This window comes from Fringilla coelebs (genome assembly GCF_963513975.1).
Source record: "Fringilla coelebs genome assembly, chromosome: 9".
Taxonomy (NCBI): Eukaryota; Metazoa; Chordata; class Aves; order Passeriformes; family Fringillidae; genus Fringilla; species Fringilla coelebs.
In genome coordinates this window covers 16,934,243-16,957,837 of record NC_140067.1, presented here as the reverse complement: position 1 = coordinate 16,957,837, position 23,595 = coordinate 16,934,243, and the positions used below count along the sequence as shown (strand labels likewise).

General features: G+C 36.7%; 1 protein-coding gene across 2 annotated transcripts in view; it reads left to right on the top strand.

The window, feature by feature from the left end:
• The window catches only part of EVI5 (ecotropic viral integration site 5), a 70,842-nt gene that overhangs the window by 32,640 nt on the left and 14,607 nt on the right, over positions 1–23,595 (top strand). Inside the window, exons 14-19 of one of the 2 annotated variants that reach the window (XM_084211517.1) lie at positions 2,391–2,525; positions 4,593–4,733; positions 5,265–5,423; positions 7,013–7,159; positions 9,901–9,996; positions 20,205–20,300. In XM_084211517.1, coding sequence (XP_084067643.1) covers positions 2,391–2,525; positions 4,593–4,733; positions 5,265–5,423; positions 7,013–7,159; positions 9,901–9,996; positions 20,205–20,300 — 774 coding nt within the window. The remainder of the gene's footprint in view (positions 1–2,390; positions 2,526–4,592; positions 4,734–5,264; positions 5,424–7,012; positions 7,160–9,900; positions 9,997–20,204; positions 20,301–23,595) is intronic. The other variant, XM_084211518.1, reaches the window with a different exon arrangement.

Below are 23,595 nucleotides of genomic sequence, written 5' to 3'. Positions count from 1 at the left end.
AATCTAGTTGTATGAAGCCCAGCAAGGACTCGTTTCTTTTAGAATTAAATGGCTGTAGTTTTAGTCCTTTATATTACCTATGTCTCTTCAACATAGGGAAGAAAGTGTTATTGTATTTAAAATGTTTGGTGCCTGAAAGTCTGTATTTGCATTGTGGCTTTTGTCAGAAATTCTAGGGCTTAAGGCAAATATATAAAAGCAGATATTTTTCCTGCAGTCAATTTAAAAGTAGCTTTCAAATGCTGTTTTAACTATAACTTCTGTTACTTTTATATACTAAATTATTGAAAATGTGTTTCGTTTTACTAGGTAGCAAAATGCACAACTTCTAATTTGTGAATCTTGATTTCTTCAGTCTGTTTTGATCTTGGCTGGGGTTTTTTTGTATATCAAGACTTGACTTAGAGTTTGTTGTGGCTAAGTAAATAAGTACTCTTAACGTATTCCTTAGGCAGGCAAAATCTAAAGACAGACTTAAAGAAGTCATGGCTCGTGCCTGAAACTGGATTAATAACTTTTCTTCCATTCTCCATTACTTATTTTTTTTATAAATGTCAATTAGATTTTTATAGAATACACTTACATTATTGCAAAATCAGCATTCAGTTCTTCAAATCTGCTGTTTTCTCTCAATTCCTGGCGAACACTGCATTTGCTCTTATTCCGTATGTGTCACAGACAGAAATCTGGAACATGAAATGTAGAGTCCATCTAAGTTGCTGTGTGTATCGTGGGATGAACCTGTACAAACAGACAGGGAATAAAAAAGAGTGGTTGCTTCTTTGCTTCTGCATGGTGTTCCATATGGTACTTGTGTTGCTACATGATGTGAAACAACTGCAGAAATGAATCAGCATTGTCCTCCATCCTTCCTACTTACACTCAAATCAGGTCTGCCTCCACTGCTTGCTGAGACAAGAACACTGTGTGGGTTGAAAATACTATGAATTCAAGTAGTGTTGTATAAGGGAAAAATTAGTTTTGATGTACAAGGATCATAGTGTATCTGTGTTCCATGGGTGTTCACGTGCAACAGTATGCCAAGGGCTTAAGGGGACAGTGTCAATGACACTAAAAACTGCCTGCCTGAGCTGCCTTTGCCTTTTAATGCTTTGTACATATCCCCTTTGTTACAGCTTCCAGTAGGCACATAGATACAAGAAATATAGTAACACTAAAAGTAGAGCGTACATTTTGAATTTGGATTGTACTGTAAGTCTTGACAAAAGGTTCAATTGGCATGCAGAAGTATAAAAGCAAAAAAAAAAAAAAATTCCTTGACTGTATAGTTACATTTAAATCCTTGTTTTGTCCTGTTTGCCTTTTATTTATACATAAAAAGTCAGAGAGTGTCACGCCCTAACAGAAGCATGTGGAACTGAAGATTTGTTTCTTTAAACTATGATGAAACTTTAGATGAAATTGTTTGATGCAAACATCATGTAAGACACAGCTGTATCTTTAGTATAATGAATAATCCTTAAAAAGTTGAATTGTTAATTAAAACTGAATCTGTGAATCCAAGCATAGTACTTATATTTCACAATGTAGTTAATGACACAAAAAGTATATTATTTTCCTCTAAATGTAATTTTCAGGGTAGCTATGTAAACACAGTATCTTGAGGATTTCAACGCCCACTTTTTTCTTCAATCAGACATTTAAAGGCTGATATAGGTTGGTGTTGCCTATCAAGCAAGTTTGACAATCTGTTAAACTGACAAGTTATTTTAAAGTGACCCAGGAAAGAAATAAAATGTATTTTTAAACTCTTGATTGGGGGAAAAGAGAGTCTTTTAAATATAAGTGCTTCAGTTGGATGTATCTGAATCTCAGAAAGAATATATAGTGTGTGAGCAAATGAGACCCAAGAGCTGGAGTGAAGAAAAGGGCAAACCAAAGTCATTGAAGTTTATGACTTTTTACGAAGTCATGTAGTTTTATTTTAAAGCCAAGATTATGGAAGGATTCTGTTGAATTGGCATTCAAGTGAACAAGGATTGAGTGATATTTGTAGTAACCTTGTAATTAGTATTTCCCAAACATCTTTTTCTGCAGATCACAAAATAATCACAGATTGTTTGAGAATCTTTCAATTAGGTTGACAATGAGAGAAAAGTGTGAGTTGCTGCTTGTCAGTACTGGTAGGGGTCTCAGTTTTGTCAGACACATTTGGCTGTGTGGAGGTGCAGATGTTTGGGAGACAGAGCACTAGGGATACATTTGGTAGCAGTCTGGACTGACATTAACAGACTTGTATATGGTAAGCACTTATGCTGGAACTCCTGATATTAAACACTTGAATGTATTTGTCCCACCAAATCTGGTATATAAAACCCCTTTCAAACAATCTGTACTTCATACTAAACATATTTCTGCAAACTTTGTAGCATAAATGCAGTTCACGATACAGTGAAGACTTTGTGCTACAGCTGGAAAAAGAGCTGGTCCAAGCCAGGCTGAGTGAAGCAGAATCCCATTGTGCCCTGAAGGAGATGCAAGATAAAGTTCTAGAGATGGAAAAGGTAAATCAAACCAGGACCTTCTATACAGAACACCACTAGAAACAAACTACAGGTCCCTGTCATTCCTAGCAAGCAGCACTGTGCTCTAGAACTTTCTCTTCTATGCTTCTGTGACTGCAAGATGCTTTTTAAACCTGAAAGTACAACTATATAAATAAACTAAATAAAACTAAGGTCTGTTTGTACTGGGAAAGGTTTGTGAATAACTGATCGCTTTTCTTCTATTCCTGAAGCCTGCTGTAGTGGAAAACTTGGATTCTGGTGAAGTCCTGACAGGAAACATCAATTGTTTTAAAAGTATATGTTGCAACAAAAGCAGTGGGCTTAGAGTGAGCACTGAGATGATGTGAAACTAAATATTTTGGAAGGGGAAGAAGAATGGGTTCAATATTACCATTCCCATTATGGGCAGGGAAAGGATCCCTTATCCTTTCACTGCTCAGTATCAGAATCTCTACTGCTTTTTGGGTGTCATGCTAGCTTGTAACTTATTGATGCCAGAGTTCAAGCTGTTCTGAAACCTACTGTCAAACATTTACCTTTCTTTGAAGCAAAGTTTAACTGCAAGATAAAAAAAACCAAAAAAACCAGTAACTGACCTGATATAAAGCAAGCTTTTCAGATCCTGTTGTACTGACTTTGGAATTAGTTTCCTTAGGAAATTTTAATGAGCTATATACCCAGGCTTTGGCTAGAACTTACTAGCTAATTAGATTAACCCACTGGAGTCAAGATTTATTTTTCAGTTATCTGGTGAGCTTAGTATTAGTAGTGTGGTAGTTTTTACTGTATTGACCATTGGTAAGAATTCAGGATATAAAGTATTTTTCAAAATTCAGGAGACTCCTTAATCTTCATGAGCATGGAGACAGCATACAATGAAAACTTATCTGTGAAGAAAAACTGGAATAGTGGGATTAGTTCCAGTGCACCAGAGAAACTCAGACATACAGTAATATTTAGTGTGTCATAATGAACTTATGCATGTGAGAAAGTGGCTGACATCCCTCAAATTCCTCCAGTAGAGCTCTTTACTGCTGGTAGTGATGAGTCATGTAATCTGGGGAGCTTCTGCTGAATAAGCTGAGACTTGCGTGGCCACAATGGCAGTGCCATAGGCATTGAGAAACAAACCCTCTCATTTCATGTATTTGCCAATACTCACATCCCAAAATTCCCATGGAATGCTAATCAATGGTTGTTGTGCTGTATTCTGTTAATGTTAATCAGGTGCTGCACTCAACTCTCAAGAAAACCTGACAACTGACACAGTATTATACATCTGCAAAAACACTTGATTTTGCTGAAAAAAGCTACAGGGAAATAAAGTGATGAAGAACAGTTCAGCTTTGAATATTTGGTGACCAGTGATTTGTTGTAGGGATATTGTAGACAGCCTGTCCATTTTCTTCCCCTCTTGTTTTTCTCCCACATTTCCATCATTAGGATTTTGTCTCTGTTGTGCTTTTCCTGGTGTTTTCATGTTTTCTGTTTGGCCTTCTCTCACCTTTCTGCTTTTTCCTCATGTATCTTGCACTGTTCATCTCTAAGACCTCTTGACTGGTTGTTGTTTATAAATATTAACAGATGGTTCCTTTGTCAGCATATCTGTTCTCATTTTCAAAGGCTGATGACCTACTTCTTAAAAAATTTATTTCCATTTATTATTTTTCCTGTAAACTTAAAGTTATAGCTTTAAGGTGTAATTTCAGTTCATTGTTGCCTTACTTTTTAACAGCTGGATCAAAACCTTCCAGATTACTCTCCATATTTTGATAGTGTGTTCAAATATTGTAAATGTAACATTTTGTTAGGGATACCATTCAGGGAAATCTTGAAGTAAGAATACCTAGAACTACTGCCTTATAATTTTTTTTTGTAGTTGGCAGTTGGAAGTTATTTATACACACGATATTTAGAACTTAGATTTTTTGATGGCTTTTATTTTGTAGAGGACGTGCACTTAAAGTTTTCATAGTTATTTTTACATGTCTATGTTCTTGAACTGGGTTTCACTAAGCACAATTTTATTCAAATACATATATAAGAGGATGGTCCTTGTTGCAGAGGAACAGCTCCCTCCCTGATGAGGAAAATGTTGCCAGACTACAAGAAGAACTGATTGCAGTAAAATTAAGAGAAGCAGAATCTTTGATGGGTCTCAAAGAACTAAGGCAGCAAGTCAAAGATTTGGAGGAACACTGGCAGGTATGGGTTGCAATACATGAATTTTATGAATTTTTGTTTTCAGTGATAAAGCATAAGACTATAAAATTTTGAGATACTGAGATCAAGTAGAAACTAATGATTATGAATCAAACTGCTGAGGTGAGAAAATCCTTAAATTTAGCTGTCACAAGAAACTTAACTTCAAAAATATGTTAGAAATTGGTGCCTAGTTGTTATAGATGGCAGAGGGCCTGTGCTGCCAGGTAACTGTGATGGTAGCAGAGAAATACCTGATCAGTACTCCGACTTTGCTGCATGTTATAAAGGGCTAGAAATAGACTAAAGTCTCAGGATATACTTGCAACTCTCTGACTTAATGTAGTTGGGAATGAATGTGTTCAGTTTTTTAATTGTCTGTTCTTAAAACCAGTAAGTTTCCATGGGTTTTTAGCTTTTAGGATCAACAGGGGAACTCTAGCTATTTGTCCTCATATAACTGAGACCTTAGATGAAGTAAGGAAACAGCAGGAATGATCAGGCATTACCAGCAAAACTGTGCCATTTTTCTAGCGTCACCTAGCTCGTACCACTGGAAGATGGAAAGATCCTCCCAGAAAAAATGCAGTGAATGAGCTACAGGATGAGCTGATGACAGTGCGCTTGAGAGAAGCAGAAACTCAAGCTGAGCTGAAAGAGACCAAACAAAGAATGATGGAGGTGGAGACACAGGTATGTTATTGAACACTAGGACGTGTGAATTGAGCTGGATGCTGGCAGTTTGGTGTTAAATGGTAGATACCTGATGATGATCTTTGCTATCTACAGGCAGGACTTCAGTTCCAAATTGTGGGACATTTTTACTTTTCTTAGAGGGGGATGAGAGAATCTAGTGCATACAGTCTAACTTTAGTGTCTCTTCTTCAATCTTTTCCAGGACTAGTATTCTTGAATTTCTAATTTGGGTTAGTTGTTAGACACTGAATGTGTGTGCATCTTAAGTCATTAAATCTTAACAGGTGTAATAACAACAAAAGTATATTTAAGGCATTTTCAATTTCACAAATCGGATTGGCAGTTCTGATAATAGTAGTGTTTGGGAGGCAGTGTATGCTTTCTTTTGATGACATTGGTGATTGATTTTCTGCTGAGGTAATGAATCTGGTTATTAAGTTGTGGATTCAGCAAAGCAGCTGTGTATTGGTCAGGGGTTTTTGGCACGAGGTTTGCCTTTAATGTGGCAGAATAGAAAAGCATGGGTTACGCCTGCTGAGGTTTGTGCAGAAAAGACAATTATACCTTGACTGCTGAGATTCTTTTTTTATAACTAGGGAATACGTTGCTAAGCACCTGAAATGAAAATGCAGTAAAGTGGTGAGTTCATATTGTATTAGTGAACTTTCACTCAAGTTAATAAGCACAATGCACAGATGATTGAGAAGGGTTTGTATGAGGCTTTGAAGAAATCTTACCATGAAATACCTGCTAAATGTTACTTTTTGAAAGCCGCCTATGCATCCACAAAACGAAACAAACAACAGCTTTACTTGAAAAGGTTCAGCAATTCCAGAAACCAGGAGAGCATGTAAGGACATGCTACTGAAGACAGATGAACCAACTGTAAGGCATGGTCTTTCTGACAGAGGCACCACGAGGTCTAAACTTTCCTCTTGCCTTACATTTTAAAATTTTCACTGACGTTTCAATATTGTTTTGGTCAGTAGGGGGCAGAGAGATCCTGCTGTTTGCCTCACATGTACTTGGGTACTTCTCACTTTAGTGTTACACATGGAGTCTTTGTATGTGCTTAGGCTGCTCAGCTGTCATCTGACAAAAATACCATTCTCGTGGTATGGTGTGCCCAGCTTCAGGTACAAATGCTGTGACTTGTACTTGTGCACTGATCTCAACTAAGGTGCCATGTTGCTTTCAGGAATTCACTGGGCAGGGAAATGTGCAATGTCGGTATTTCTGACATACCTGATCTTTCCTGGATGCGTAGTGTAGTTGGGATACAAGTTCACAAAATCTGCCTTACCTAGGCAACAAATTGGGAAAAAGATCTACTGGAGTGTGGTGGAGCTATGCAATAGTGTACTTGCAGTGAGTCATCTGTTTAAGAACAATTTGACTATCCTGGTGATAAACAAAATGTTATGCAGTCTCTTCTGATTACACTTGGAAAACTCTGAATGCTTTTTCATCCAAAGCTTTTTATGGTAAATCATCTCTAAGTCTGTTTTGTCAGATGTCAGGAAGTTAGATTAATATCCTTTCCTTAACATGTATTTTTTTTCCCTTTTTTTGGCCATACATTTCAGAATCAGATCAATAGTAATCACTTACGAAGAGCAGAGCAAGAGGTTACCAACCTACAGGAGAAGGTGCAGTATCTTTCTGCACAGAACAAAGGACTCCTGGCTCAGTTGAATGAAGCAAAACGTAGACAAGCAGAGATTGAATGCAAGGTAAATGACATCCTGAAAAGAATATTTGTGTGTTAATATATGTATATTTTAGTCTTGTCTGCCATTATTGCATAAAATTGTGTCTTAACTGAGAAGCATAAATCATAAAACTAAAATTCTTTTTACTGATTTTACAATATCATTTTGAATTTACTATCTCACAAAAACCACTTGAGGTTTTGACAGAGCTGCTTCTTTGTAGTCCCACGAAGGTAAACATTGACTTTAGAGCAGGGTTCTACTCAGAAAAGTGTCTGTGTATAATATAAAAAGACACTTCTCAGCAACAGATTCTTTCTGATTTTCATTTTTCTTACTGTCTTGCCAATTCCATTTGTTTCTAGTGGAACTTGAATGTACAGTGCAGTAAAGAAGTAACTGCTGACTCATCAAACTCCATCACAAGCTTTTAGGAAAAAAGACACTGAATCTTAATGAGAAGAAATTGCTTCTACTGACTTTCTTGTTTGCCATAACCTGTGGTTTCCTAAGTACTATTATTTTAATGCTGAGATTAATTTTACTGATTTTTTAAAAATAATCATAATCTTGGTGATGCCTTTTTCATATAACCCATAACTTACTTTGTTTGATTAGTTTTTGATACTGAAGGTGCTCATTAATCCTTAAGAGATTGAGGACTGAGACTGTGTAATCAATATTCTGGTTTTATGTTGACTATGTAAAGAGCAATATGTCTTTAAGCTGATTAATGAGCTAGTACACATAAGTATACTCAATGGGCATGGGCTAGAGAAAAGTGTCACAATAATAGACAGAGCACTAGTCATACTCTTTAGAGATTCTGTGAAATTCTGAAAAGTAGTTATGGTGAATAGCCAGTGAAGTACCTTCACTGACATGTCCTAACATTAGATCCTGAAACTTTTTTTGCCGCTAATAGAAAAAAGATTACAATTTACACTGTAAGATGTTTTACAAGTAGTATTTGATAATCTGTCAAAAACAACAACAGTTACTCCTGATTTCTATTAACTGATGTTGGATTTTTTTTTTCTTTTGTTTTTTCAAGTTGTTTGAAATCATGTTCTAGTTTTATTTTTGCCTTGGCTAGGTAGCAATCTTTCTACTGTCTCAAAAGGTATATATTTAGATTTTCAACTCCAAATATATGCATAATAAACTGGTATGTTATTTCAGGAGCTTGTATTTTTCTTTTAAAAGATATCTTGAAATGCTTAAGCAGAAATTAAATTATTTGTAGCCAGTTGCATCTCATACTACCTGTATGGCAGCTGGTTTTGCCACAGGTGTGTATTGTTATGTTTTTTCCCTTTTTTATCCGACTACTGCTTCTACAGCAATGCCTCAATTTCAAATTTTTTCTTGAAACTCACCACTGATCTTTCTAATCAGTTGTGCTAAAGACTTTACAATTTAAGAACTGTGTCCCTACCCAATCTTGTCTTTCCTACTATATCAACTTCTGTGGTAATTATTGAGAACATGCTCTGTTTCAGAGATAAAGCATTAGTGCCATCTAAAGCAGCACTATTGACTCATCTCTGATACCAAAGTCAAACCAAGCCGGTCTTTCCTTCAGCTTTCAGTTAAATACGTGCAATCCTGTGGACTTGTCGGTTTGGCTTTATTTAAGCAATCATGCAACAGAATTTAGCAAGAATGGCTAAACTTTGTCTAGCACATGATAGATTTCTCTGAAATGGGCTCCACTGATTACAAATGCAGTTAATTGGGTCCCGTAGATTATATACCTCCATTACAGGAATGTTTAAAAAAGGAAACAAAACCAAACAAGTAGCATGTTTAGAAGTAGCTACTGTGGACAAGCTTTGATATGTTTGATTTTATTTTAACTGTACTGTCTAGTGAAGGGTGATTGAGTACTGTCTGTTTGAAGCCCACATTAATATAACTGAGGTACTGGAACTGATTTGCAGTAAGTAGAGTTTAGTTACACCAGTCTGCTACAAAAGTAGGTATACCTGAACCTAATCAGTCTCTTCCCCAGAGCTGTTTGCTCTTCAGCTGATAGTATTGCTCACTAATTATCTAATACTGCTTTCTCTCCGTGCTTGTACCAGGCTGCTGACAATGTAATAGTGTTTTATGCTCTGAAGTCTTGAGGACTTGCCTCATGAAACTGGACATTTTTTTCCCTCTTTTTCAAACTCAAATTACCTATCATTTATAAACAGACTAGTAGGTTAACCTTACAGTGGGAGGCTGATTGTAGGTTACATGCATTAGTATTTTGTTTTAAAATGTCTTTGTTATATACTGTGACTAAGATAGCTGGATTAAATGAGGTTGAGAATACATTTTCTTTTGTATCTAATTTATTTTTTAGGACAAAGGAAATGATGAAATAAGTAACTCTTCTGTAGCTTTGCTGTTTCTCTATATATAAAGTCCAAAATTAAAGCATGAGCTGGTTTATTTTATAATGTTGATTCTTTTTCTTAATTTACAGTATAAAATTTCTGGAAAACAAGACAGTTGTTTTCTGGACCTTGAAACTGATAACAGCAAGTTTTCATATCTGCAGAGATTTGGGGTTTTTTTAGATTAATATACTTTAGAGTTTATATTAGACTGTTACTCCTCCTATGGGTTAAAATGAAATTTAAGTTCTTTAGAATAGTGGTAGTTTGCAGAGCAGTGTATGAAGTTTTCTCAGATTTTTGAGTAAAAGCAGTGCACAGTCTTTAATCAGCTAAAACTGGTACTAGTTAGCTCCCATTTCTGCCTTCTTTTAGAGTAAAGAAGAAGTGATGGCAGTACGGCTCCGTGAGGCAGACCGCATTGCAGCTGTGGCAGAACTCCAGCAGCATATTGCTGAATTAGAAATCCAGGTAACGAGTGATGGCATTAAATGTGAAACTTGATAATGATTAGATTTTGTACTTTGTGAGTTTTTTTCTTTCTCTGCTGTGTTTCTTCATTAGCCTACTGTGAATACAAGACACTGTTTTGCCAAGTCAGATAATGCTGTATTGCTGAATTCCTGTACAAGCAAAGCCTTAAATTTAACTTGGGTACACACTTGTGAGGTGTTAATAATTCCTTTTGTACCAATACCATGTTAAAGACAACACTCTTTTTAACTCTGACTTCTCTTGGTTTTTTTTCTTGTAATTGGTACTTCTTAACCAATTAATAGATGAGATTAAAAACATCCTCTGTCCAAAAAAAGATGCATACAATTTTGATTCCAGCAACCATTTTTTTTTCCTGTGCTTACTCTTCTGCTATGATCAGTATTGAAGGGTTTATTGTAAAACTCTTACTCCCTTCATGTAAATCTTGAAACCAGAAATATTTACTGCTACCACGTCAGTGTAGGATCTCAAGATGCATCCTTTGGCCTCTGAGTTGTTCCTTACACTTTCAGCTCCTTTTGGAGCTTTCACCATCCCCTGCACTTGCTGCTCCCTCGATGAGAAAACCAGAGATTGCTGTGCTTTATATTTTCTTGGCTTTGGGAAATCATATCATCTTACTGTAGTCTGACCCTTCTATAATCATATACTTTTGTCCTGTCTAATTCTGATGCAAAGTTTTTGTTGATTATTTTGATGAAGTTACAGTCTAGTTACTCTCTGGTTTACTTTTTTTTTAATCCTGGTGTCGCTATTGTGTTTTTTCCCTCTGAAATCTTTCCTTTGAGGTGATGATTTTATTATATAGTTTCAAAGCCACCTTTTCCCTATGATTTCTCAACTAGTTGTATCTTTTTCATCTCTTTGTATATGGAATGTACAAATAAATTTCATTGAGCTTGCATAAAGAATTTTTGTTATATTTCCTCTAGTGCAGCAGGCACTGAACTTATTGAAAGTTAAAGCAATCATTTCTTTAAATCATATAATGCTTAGATAATGCTGTGATCTGTACATTAGAAATACCAAGATAAGTATGGTAAGCGTTGCATATGAATCATTTATCATCTAGTAAGATAACAAGAGAGTAGCTGAGTTAAGGTCAATCTTCTGCTCAAATTGACATTCTAAAAAAAGAGAGGGGAAGTTTAAAGGTAACTTCAAACAATGTGATTTAGTAGGTGAGAAGTGAGTACTCATTTGACATTATTTTTACTTTAGCACACACTTCAAATGCCATCCTGCTTCCATTATTAGATTCACATCTCTCAAAATGTAGTCAGTATCTTATGAAATGGTGAATCTCCTAATGATCAGTTGGGAATTTTTGGATAGCTGTCATGCAATTCAAATTGTGTTCATTTTTTAGTGTACATACATCTGACTTGGTTTTCTGTTGTTTAACTGATCAAACTATCCATGCTCCATCATTTTATTGCTCTCTCCTATTCCCATTCCATATTTCTGCTTAACTTAGGGATCCCAGAATTGCACATAGATTTTTATAATACCTTGTCATGAGACAGAAAGAACTGCAGGAAGGTAATCTATTTTATGATTCTAGCTAATGCATCCGAAGATCACACTGTTCCTGTTTTGTCACAATATTGCACTCTCTCAGGTTCAGTTGTTTATCCACATCTCTCCTTTTTCACAAGTACTACTTTGCACACTGCAATTTTTAGTTATGTTCTTATTGTTCTAGGTTTTTTGTTTCCTTCCAAAGTGCATTTCAAGTCCTAGTCTTTATGGTATTCTCAGATTATCCCCTGCTAATGATTTCTTGAGTTTGATCTTACTAAAATTCTTGATTTTCTTCACAAAAGTGAGAGTGGCTGTGCTTTCTTTGTATACAGTGTGGAGTATGGAGTCATTTTGTGGCTGAGGTGCATGTTCATTTGATGAGTTTGCACTGTTAGGTTTTTGGTGAACATCTGATCTCAAACTTACACTAGCAGGAAAGATAATTTCCTCAATTGTGAAATACAGATTTTAGGTGTGAACTTTATAGTATTTAAAACAAATAATTTAGCAGAGTTAAGTTCTGCTAATGTTAATTTATTTATTTTTGACACTATGGACATTACTTGAACTGCTTTGATTGAACTTTGATAGATGTCTGGGATTTTTTTAAAAATCTAAGATATTTTTCACCAGTGTATTTTGCCAGCAGATATGAAACTTATGATCAAAACTTCTTTTTTGGGTACTCATGCTCAAAAGCCTTTGAAACACCTGCACCAAAAGAAATGTAATAATGGAGTTGGAAATCCTGAATTTCCAAAGCTTGTCAATCATAAAACATAATAATAGGGATAATAATGTTTAAACAAAAGTGAATTTTAAAGGAGATTGAAAATCTAGATAACTTCTTCCTCACTGGAGAAAGAGCTGCCTCCCACTCTCTTCTGTTCAGCTTGTAATCAGGTGACAACTGTAATTGGTGTCACCTGATGTGGGGAGCAGAGGCCTTTTTAATCAGCACTTGCCTTAATGGCTTGAAATGCAATATTTAATACCAGAAATACATTTAGCCAGTCTTGGAGAATAGACACCAGGATTAAAGTACAGATGCACAGTGCATCACAAATAGGTCTGCTTGTCAAGCTGTTTCAAAGCTGATAAAAATGAAGGGAGGAAGTTAACCTACCACATAACCTTCCCTTTTTTTTTTTTTTTTTTTTTTTTTTTGAGGGGGGTGGTGCTTTTCTAAGAAGCTCGAGGGATTCATTGCCGGGTCCACATGGGCCATAGCAATGTTTAACCTAAATTGCAAGGTTTTCTTTTAAAAGTTTATGTAGGTGTAGGTGCAAGACAGTGATGTTAAATTTGTAATGCAGAGTATCACTACTCCCACATAAGAACTGATCTGACATCACACACATACATGCTAGATTTAAATCACAGTTTCTGGGTCACTCTTAGTTTTGGTTAGTAATAATGACAGGGATGGAGAGTGAACTATCATTCAATAACAGATGTAATTCTGCAACAAGTTGTCAGTTTATTATGTTGTTAAGAAGTTATTTCTTAATATATTCTAAAGGTCACCTTGTCTTGTTTGAGCATTCAGTTCATGATGCTGAGCTTTTAAACTTTTGTGTAAGTATATTGAAATACGATGAGTTGTCCAATACATGATGGATATTCTAGGTCTTTCTTTAGACTTTCTGTGCAAAAATAGCACAGAACTGAAGTATAACTGAAGTTTAACTTATGTTGTACATATACCTAAGCCCAAGAAGTGACAAAGAAAAACCCTGATGTTATAACCCTGTTATGTGGAAACAAAGGTTTACTTTGTCAGCATTAGTTTACTCCTCTATCATGTCGTTATTTTTCTCTCGCTTGCCAGTTCAGCTTATGTTTGGGCGGTAAACACAGAATCACAGAATGGCTTGGATTGCAAGGAGTCTTGAAGATCTTTTTCCAACCTCCCTGCCATGGGCAGGATGGCTTTCCCTAGACCAGGTTGCTTCACTATCTTCACACTAAAGAATTTCTTCCTGATATCCAATCTCAATCTACCTGCTTTCAGTTTAAAGCCATTGTCCTGTGACTACATGCCCTTGTCAAAATTCCCTCTCCAGCTCTCTTGTAGCTGCCTTAGGAAAGGGCTCTAAGGTCTCCCTGGAGTTCTCTCTTCTGTTGGCTGAGCAGCCCCCCCTCTCTCAGCCTGTCTTCCTAGAGGTGCTCCAGCCCTCTGATCATTGTCATGGCCTCCTCTGGACTCATGAAACCAAGTCTATGTTGTTCTGGTGCTGGGTACCCCACAGCCCCCAGTGGGGTCTCAAAAATGTGGAACAGAGAGGCAGAATGACCTCCCTGGAGCTGCTGCCCACACTGCTTTTGATGCAGCCCAGGGCACGTTTGGTTTTCTGGGCTCCAGGTGCACATTGCCAATTCATGTCCAGTCTCTCTGCCACCCGCTCCCCCAAGTCCTTCTTGGTGAGGCTGCTCTTGATTCATTCATCCCCCAGCCTCTACTGATACGGGAGTTTGCCCTGACCCAGGTGCTGCACCTTCCACTGAGCCTTACTGAACCTTCTGAGGTTCCCATGGGCCCACTCCTAAAGCTTGTTCAGGCCTCTCTGGATGGCCTGCCTTCCTTAAAATGACTTGGACGTATTTAGCAGGTTTCTGGGCTTTGAACAGGACATTTGAGTAATACAGGTGAAGGATGGATTTTTGGATGATTGGGTTGCTTTTTTTGTATTTCCACACTGGGGAGAAGCTTACATAGAATCATACAATCATTTAGGTTGGAAAGGACCTTTAAGATCATCGAGTCCAACTGTTAACCCAGCAGTGTCAAGTCCACCACTAAACCATCATTATAAGTGACACATCTACATGTCTTTTAAATACCTCCAGGGGCAGTGACTCAACCACTTCTTTGGGCAGCCTGTTCCAATGCTTGACAGCCTTTTCCGTAAAGAAATTTTTCCTGATATTCCATCTAAGCCTCACCTGAGCCAACTTGAGGCAATTTCCGAATGTCATTTCACTTGCTACCTGGGAGAAGAGACTGATCCACACCTTGCTATAACCTCCTTTCATGTGGTTGTAGAGTGCTAAGGTTTCCTCTCAGCCTTCTTTTCTCTGGATTAAACACCCCCCAGGTCCCTCAGCTGCTGCTTGTAGGCCTTAGGCTCCAAGCCAGCTCTGTCGCCCTTCTATGGACAGGCTCCAGCACCTCAATGTCTTGCATGAGGGTCACAAAACTGAACAATCATCAAGGGGTGGCTTTTACTTTCTCAGAAAGGTTAGAGATTTACACCCTACAACTAAATAGCTTGTCCTGGTCAGGTTGCATGCAGTGTGATCTTGTTTTGTTTCATCCTTTCCTAAAATTAAAAGAGCCAAAGCTTCCGGTTTGCTTCCTCAGGAAGATAGTCTTTCTTGTTTTCAGCTGAACTGGGAGCTTCAAACTGCAGCAAGGAAATATTTCTGGCCTAATAATTAGCAAGTGTTCCTTTTGGTTGCATATAGGCAGCCATGTTTATCCATTGATGTTTTGGTTTTTTAAGTTTTTTCTGACAGTAATTGAAAGAAGAATAGAAAAATTCAGGCAGGGTTAAATCGGTTACAAGCTGCAGTCACTCAGCTGCCTAGGGTGAGGAGCAGTAGACTGGTGGAAGTGTAGGCAGGTTGAGGAAGCAGAGTGGGGCAGCTGTAGCCTCTGCTTGGCAGCTTAATTCCTTTCCCTGCATTTCTATGCAGGCATGGTGACTTCCTCTTAAAATTATCCATGGCTGGGTTGAATTGGTCAGTATAGAGCATATTTGCAATATGAAAACCTAGTTTTACATCTGAGTAATCTTAAAGCAAAAAATATCCATAAGAATTAATTCTTCTTTTGGTTAGGTTGATCTGGACAGACAGTAACATCACTTCTTCCTGCTGTGTTTCCTGGCAGATTCAGAGAATTTTGTCACATTTACCCTATCTCTAACCCGGTCAAAGCAGCTTTAAGAACAACTGTAAAGGAAATCCATGATTGTGCTAGTAATCTCTCCACAGCTTAAACTTTTAGCACTAATTTCTTTAGAATGAAGCCTTTCTATGACCTCTGTTTAATAACTTTTCCAAGTACTGACTGTTCAGTAAAGAAATTGTTTCCATCTTTTCAAATTACAGGAAACCCTTTTTTTTTACTCTTATCAATAGTGGTGTGTGATGTTAGTGATGTGTTTTTTGAAAGTCTAGAATGAGTCACTGTAAAGTCACTGAAAGGACACTAGTTACCACATCTACCCTTCTGAATATACTTAATTTACATTTTTAATTCAGTGTCTTTTGCCACAAAGTAAAAATTTTAAAGCTTCTCCTGAAAAGAGGCTGAGGCAAGTTGTTACCAAGTAAATATTTCTAAGTCAGAAAAGATCAAATTAAGGGTGTTAGGGAAACATCCTATCTTCCAGTCATTTTTAGTGAAGATGTTACCTGAGGAACAGACAGTGTCTGGTGTGCCTGGAGTTTGACTGCCTATGTAAACATTTTTTTTCTGTGTTTTTAAGTTCACAGTTATTAAAATGAAAACAACCCTAGATGTTTTCTTATTATTTAAACCAGCTTATTTTCTTATTGATGTATATTTCCATTCCTATCTGATGTGATAATTGACTGTTTTAGAAAAGTGGTACTTCTCTTGGGATGCAACACCTGCAACTGGAATTTGATTACACTGATCTTCTGTATCTTAAACTTTGATCAAGCAGCAAAAGCCAGCTTAAGGCCTCCAGTGTTTTTCAGGTGCTTTCTGGTGATTTATTTATTTGTTGTATAAACCCTTTTTTATTATGAGTACTAAACTTGATTTTGGGAGGCCATTATACTGTAATGGTTTCAGGTATTTTAAATCAGCGTTTTTTTAAAGCAGTCTTTCCCTGCACTCTTGTATTGCCAGCTATACATCCTGGTCTGATGCTAAATGAATTTGAAAGGTCTCCATATGTTCAGGAGTTCTCAATAGCATCAGGTGGCTTTTTGAGACTAGCTCTTGCTTTTTTTGCAAGATGCTTTTTTCTTAGAAAGCCAGACAAAAGAGGATTTAAGTTTGATATGAAAACCATGATTCTCAGCTGATAGTTTTTGGTGGACAGAATTTTTTATCATTTTAAGGAGAAAATTTCTGGAGTGTAGTTTTCCTCTTGGGAGCTCTCAGTGTAACTCTTGGTATGCACACAAGTACAGTCACTCTACTACTTCACAGCAGGATGAGAGAGGTGAGAGCTTCCAAAACTGTGAAGGGGCCTAAGTGAGTTCTGTTTTAGCAGCGGGTTTTTTTGATCTATAGAGCTCATTTCCTGCTTTGCTGCCCGTGCTACTCCCACTATATACACAACCTCTGGGGCAGGGGGTTGGACTGTGTATTGGCTGAGTACACTGCTACAAACACCTGTCCCTGGGGTAGAGGTGATAGCTGCCACGAGGGTGTTTGCTGCCCTGATACAGATTTCTAACCCTGGTGGTGCTGTTGGAGCTGGTCTGCCAGAAGAGACTTAATGGAGCAGTTAAAAATCTTCAAAAGCAGTGAAATCAAAATGATGCATCTTTAATTACAGTGTAACACCAGTTGGCATTGCTGTTCTAAAAATCCTTCTTGGAAGAGGAGGTAGGCACTGCAGCCGTGCCAATACACAGATGCAGTACACCAGGGATGTGGGTGTAGAGATTCATTCACATGTGACTGCAGGATGCTTTAAAGAAATTCCTACATTCTAGAATTGGCTAGCTTTCATTATTTTGCAATTCTGATAATACCCACACTTTGCTTATTTATATGTTCTCTGATTTTTTTCTCAGTAATTTTAAATTTAAAATTAATATACAATGATTGCCTAGCAAACAGCTAGTTTTTGTGTTGTGACTTCTCCAAATATCACAGATTTGTTATAATAGTGCTCTCTCTCACCCCCAACCACCAAAAAACCGAGCCAGCAACCTACATCCTATGTGAATAACTCTAGATTTAAATAATTTAGCATGGAGATTATTAATTACTTATGCTATTCTATTTTAAAAGGTGGGCATTTATACCTTAAAGACTTCTAAATTGTAAGTGGAGTCTTAACATTCAGTTTTAACCCCATACTGATTTGATTTGAGTGCTTTTCTCAGAAGTACAGAGCTGCTCAAGCACAGTAGTCCAAAACTATTCAAGTCCAAAACTATACAAGCAATGCAGAGTTAAATGTCCAGTTCCTACTAAAGTAAATGCCACAACAGAAAGCATTAAATGAAATTAAGCTGCATGAAAGCAATTTAATTTTTCTTATGTCAGTGCATCTGTGTAGTAACTGGTAGTATGGCTTCACCTTGACTACTGTGTGCAGTCCTGGGCTCCACTATTTCAGAAGGATGTGAAGGTCCTTGAATGTATCCAGACAGTAATAAAGCTGGTGAAAGGGCTGAAGAGAAAGTCCTGTGAGGAGTGGCTAAGGATTTTGGGCTCAATTTAGTTTGGAGAAAAGGAAGCTGAGGGGTAGTGGTGTCAAGCTCCCCTAATGAAAAACTGCTGTTAAAGAATATTACTACCAAATTTAAGTTCCTCACATTCAAATTTGCCTTTGATTAATGGATGCTGATCAGAAGGTGGGAATTATTTGCATTAAGATCTAACATGAAATGTCACTGGAAGGTGAAACAATTTGGAAGATCATGGTAATACTTTGTACTTGTATAAAAATGCATGTATTGATGAGAAAGATCAGTCTCATTTCACAGTATTAAAGAATATTGGGTAGCTTAAAAATCATAATATGACAGATAAAACTTTGACGGCCTTTTTTGTCCATTAGATATAGGTAAGCTTTCAGCTGTGTATCATTTATTCTCTAAATTAGATTATTTTGATAGAAATTAAAATATATTTTAATGCTGTGGTTTTCCGGTGGTTTGCTACCACACTTGCTTAAGAATCTTTAAAAGACAATGGTATGATCAACTTAGTGGACTATACTTTTCTGTTGGTCAGGGATGAGCAGCAGCTGTAAAGAAGACTCTGATACCTTGTCGTAATTTTTTTTCTATGTCATCCTTCTAAATTATCCACTGTAGACAGACTAGGTAGTCCACAGAACATGGGATTATTTAATTAGTAAGATGATTTTTTTTATCAGCGAGTTAAAAGGATCAGCTTCTGATCGCTTGCATTTTGAATGTTGCAAGAGGAAGTTACAGCATGACCTTTTCAAGAGTATGTTTGTAGAAAATGCCATTGCAGGGTTACTTTTTTTTTTTTTTTTGTGAATTGCTAGCTCTACAAAATCTATAATTCTGAAAGGAAAACTGAAACTTATTTGCCTTTCAGTAATAATGCCATCTTGCAAGCCTGGCTTATGCTTTCCATTCAGCTCTGACTGTAGCTACAGTCAGCTCTTCCATGAGCAAGTACACACAATTTTTCTGTAATATCTGCATTGACTTTACAGTGTTATTCCTAGAATAAAAAGTAACCATAACACTACTTAAATGTAATGGAAGGTTGGAATTCCCATATGATATATGCAAACAGCTTTCAGCTATTTTTGTGCCAACCCCAAACTGCTAAATGTTCCTGCTTCTGCTGGTAGTTTATACGGACTGACCTTGGCAGTGCCTGTGCACCCAGTTTCTACCTAAGCTCAGCTGGTTTTTACACTTCTGTTTTAGAAGGGCTATGGTGCCTCTGATCTCCTTCTGCTAAAACTTTGCTTTACTGTTGCATTTTCATTGCAGAGTGTGTAGTGACATAGTAGAGTCCATAGAGTAAGAGGCTTAAATGGGAAAGTCAAGGTTTCAAGCAGAGGGAAAGGCTTAATAATTTCTCCCATATATTCCTACTACCCCAAGAGATCAGGTCGTGCTCATTTTGTGGAATCTCAGTCTCTGACAGCAAGGAAGATTTTTTTGTATGCTGATGTATTTTTAGTCTGCAGGTTTGTTGCTTTTGTTTCATAGGCCAGTAGTCATTCTCGTAGAGAGATGATGGGGTCAGACTGCATTTGGATTTTCTAAATCAATTTAGGACTGGAACTATAGTTAATACTACTTTTGTGTATGTGGGTGAATTTGGCCATAGGTAACCTTGGAGATTAGGTTCAGTATGGAAATATGCATTAAAGGATCTTGTTCTTGTTACAGATTGTGGGAATTAATAGTGATTATGACAAAAATTTTTTTTGAGTAATTTTGTAATGCATACCTCACTGCAAGAAAAAGCCTGAAAAAAAGAGCTATTGCTTTGATACTGCCAATACTTGACAGTGTTCTAGATTGTTCTCTTCATCCAGCAAAAGGGTTTGGAAGGTAGTGTGTTATCTCTCCTCATCGTCCTGGGGTTTATATTTCAGAGGGATGTTTTAAAGGAACCTCTCCATTAAAGCTTTTTATCTCTTCCTTTGATGAGCAGTTAACACTTTTCATTCTAAAAGGTATTTAACCTCTCTTTGCTAATGACTTTCAATTTGGCTGTTGAAGTAAACTGTTTGCTTTCTTCAAGTGTAATTAAAACTTCAGCAAAATGAGCTATAGTCACATCTAGATACCTGCTGTAACTTCAACCAAATGAAAGTGCTGGGTGGCGTCTGGGAATAGCTTCAGTTCGTGACAAAAATATGCAGACAGTTAAAATAAGATTTTTAATATAGTAGATCTTTGAATAATTTGAATATGATTTCTTTTTTTAACCAAAACAGAAAGAAGAAGGAAAAATTCAAGGGCAGCTTAATAAATCTGATTCTAACCAGTACATCAGAGAACTGAAAGATCAGATAGCTGAGCTGCATCATGAGGTGAGTGATATTATACTACAGTCTCTGGTCACTTGTACATTTTATCCTTTCACCTGTGGCAGGTTTTGCTGAAGTACATTATTTTAAATGAATGCAATAAAACTCTTATACATGAATCTTGCCTTTATCTTGGAATGTAAGAGAACAAAATAGTGATTAGTTTTGTGATTTGATATTAAATGAGATTGGTGTTTATGTTCCATCTTGACTTTCCTTAATTTCACTAATTGATCATATTCATGTTATATTTACTCCATTTGGAACTGCATATATGAAAATAAGCCCCTTGATGTCTTTGTTTGCTACAACTGTTAAGGCCACTATAGTTAGAAGCTAACCTCGCTTGTGCAAGTAGAAGAATTCATGTGTAAATTTTCTGGTTCTTGCTGTTGAAAGGACAAATTTTATGTGGTAGTATACTGAGATTGCTTTAAAAAAAAAAAAAAAAAAGGATGCTTGCTTAATATCGGTTAACAGATTTTTAACTTTTAAACTGCCAAAACCTTCAATCTATGAAATGTCTGTCTTCAAACTTCCTTGCTCTAATAGTTGTAGAACTTTCTGTTAGTTAAAAAGATCAGAAGGTCTTGAAACCGAAATGGCTTATGTAACCCCTGTGTTCACTGGCTCATTTCAGTTCATGCTGCATTGTGAAGTAATATCATTACCTAATACTCCATCATGTGCAAAATGCCTGGTCATCTTTGCAGTAAAGTCTCTTTCTAGCCTTTTTAATACACAGCTCTGAGAGTGTTGCTTAAAACCATAGACTGAAAAGCAATTCAACCTAATTGTTGCTTTTTGCTTTTATTAAATAAACACATCCTTTCTTTAAGTGTAGATACTGTTTTCATAACAATCTGAGTAGGTCCAAGCTTTTAGGATCAGTCCCTTGAGACTTATAACACAGTTGAGGATCTTGGAATGTTGTCTATGCTGTAGATCACTATGCAATAGATGGAGGATAGTCTCTAGGGTCATCAGTCCAGCACCTTTACTAATCATTGCGCTCACTTAAAAACAGATTTAAAAATCAATAACCTGGCTTTCTCCATTAAAGCACTCTAATTAGTTTTCTTTGTTGCTTGCTTGAAGAATTTCCAGAAAGCCAGATATTTAGTGTATTTTTGCATTATGAACACAATAAGGCACTGTACTAACTTTTTCCTCTGCTCACTGTAGGTTTTAAAGGTAAGAAACACTGCTTTGGGGGAAAAGTAGAATTATTCTTGGAAAGCTGTTTCCTAATTTTCTCTATACAATCATTTGTTATATGCCTGGCTGAGCAGCTGAATTGTCATAAAGGCAGCAGTATCATACATCTTTAATGTGTGTAAGTTAATGTGAACACGTTGGAAAGAAGATGAGAGAAGATGTTCATAAGCTCACAGCATAATGATAATTCTAAGTAATACCAGTGATTTCCTGATCCAGTTCATTCTAGTCAAATCTTTATCAGCATTTCAATTTGGCAGAAAGGAAATGCTGTGAAGATCATGAATTTCAACAATAGCAGAGTTTAAGTAATTCCATGTAGAAAAGCACTCCTCTTCCAGATATGTGTTTTTTGGTGGCTAAATTTTTAATTTCCAAGCTAGGTAAACACTATAGGAAGGAAATTATTCCAGGATATATAGAACAGTAAGAAGAAATGGTTTGACTTGATGATTTTACAGATATTTTCTGACTAGTCATTCTATGATTATATGAAACTCTGTATGTAATAGACATGTGCTACCTTGGCAGCACTCTGCATGCTTTTTACACAGATTATATTCAGGCCTGGAGGACGTTGTTTACTAATGACTTATTTTTCCCTTTCCCCCTTACTGTTATCTATTTATTTGTCTAGTTTTTAAATCAAATCTTAAGAGGGAAAGCAGTTTCCTGCAGTGTTTCCTCAAAAAGCAAAATCTGAAGAAAATGGCAACAGGAAGAGGCAAAAATGTTTGCTCTCAACTGCTAGATGTTTGAAGTATAATTAGTCAATGCTAGTTAAATAAACAACTTCCTTAAATCTGCACTGAAGTGTCTTCATGCATATGGCATTAATGGCCATGCTCTTTGTTTTTTGGCTAGCTGCTTTCTGATTCTACTTCTGCAAAAGCTAAAAGAAACGTTACACATTTGCAAATGCATCTTCCTGAAGATAGGGTGATGGTGTATGTGACATGCTGACCACAATCTCTCAACTGGTTAGCATGTAAAAGGCACTGGAAAAGGAACAGAGCTCTTCGTGACTGTATGGTTATCTTCTAATACATTGTTATTGTGTAACTTTAAACTGCACATAAATGCAAATGTTAATTAAAGCAAAATTTATCATTTAAAGTAGCAGTGGGACAGATATGTGTGAAACAAGGTGAAATGTCTTGGCATGGCCATCTGTGTTGATTCTGAATAATTAATGTTTTTTCCCTCTCCGGCACTGCATTTTTACAGATTTTTACACCAGAAAAGTTGCAGGTTCTCCATCTGAAAGATGGAACAAAATGATGACCAAATCATGTATTGACTACTGCTGACTAAGTCCATATTTAGGCCTTTGGATAAACACTATTTCATGCCTTTGGCCAGCAGTATGAATGTAAATGTTTCTGTGTCAGTGGAGCCTGGAGGAGCTATATATTCTTTAATTCTATTCTGATATCATCCATCAGATGGCAATGATACCACGTTGTGGCAACAGCATTATCCATCCTAATTGCAGAATTCTTGTGAAAGATCTGCTGTTCATCAGTGTTTGCAATCCAGGCTACTAGCCAGGCAGAGGGAAATCTAGAATATCAGTGAGGAGCACCAATAAGGACAGCAGAGAGTCACTATTACTGAGCAGTGTCTAAAGGTGAATTCTTCACTAAAAGGTGGGATGGGGATAGGAGTTTGCTATAGTACAGATGCAACAAGCTGCTGCCGTACTATCTCTAGACTTTCAGGGTGAGGAAAGTTTGGCCCTTAATATTCAGATATTTCTCTCACTCAATCCAATGTGATAACCTAAATCAGCTATGTGTTGGAACTCTGCATGATGTATCAAATGGTTAATCAATGGATTCAGATTACAAAGTGCAATTGGTTGGAAGTTTTTGTAAGTATAAACAAAACTTCTGAAAAATCAAATTAATTTTGGTAATCTTTTGCTGAGCTCAAAATTTTGCATGCTTCTTAAGAATAATGCCGCTTGCAGCCAAAAGGATAAATTTCATCTGCTTTTATTACTCACCTAGGAAAAGTAATGCTACAGTCAGTCTTCAAATAATATTATAAGAAGACTTATTTGTAGTAAATTCAAATT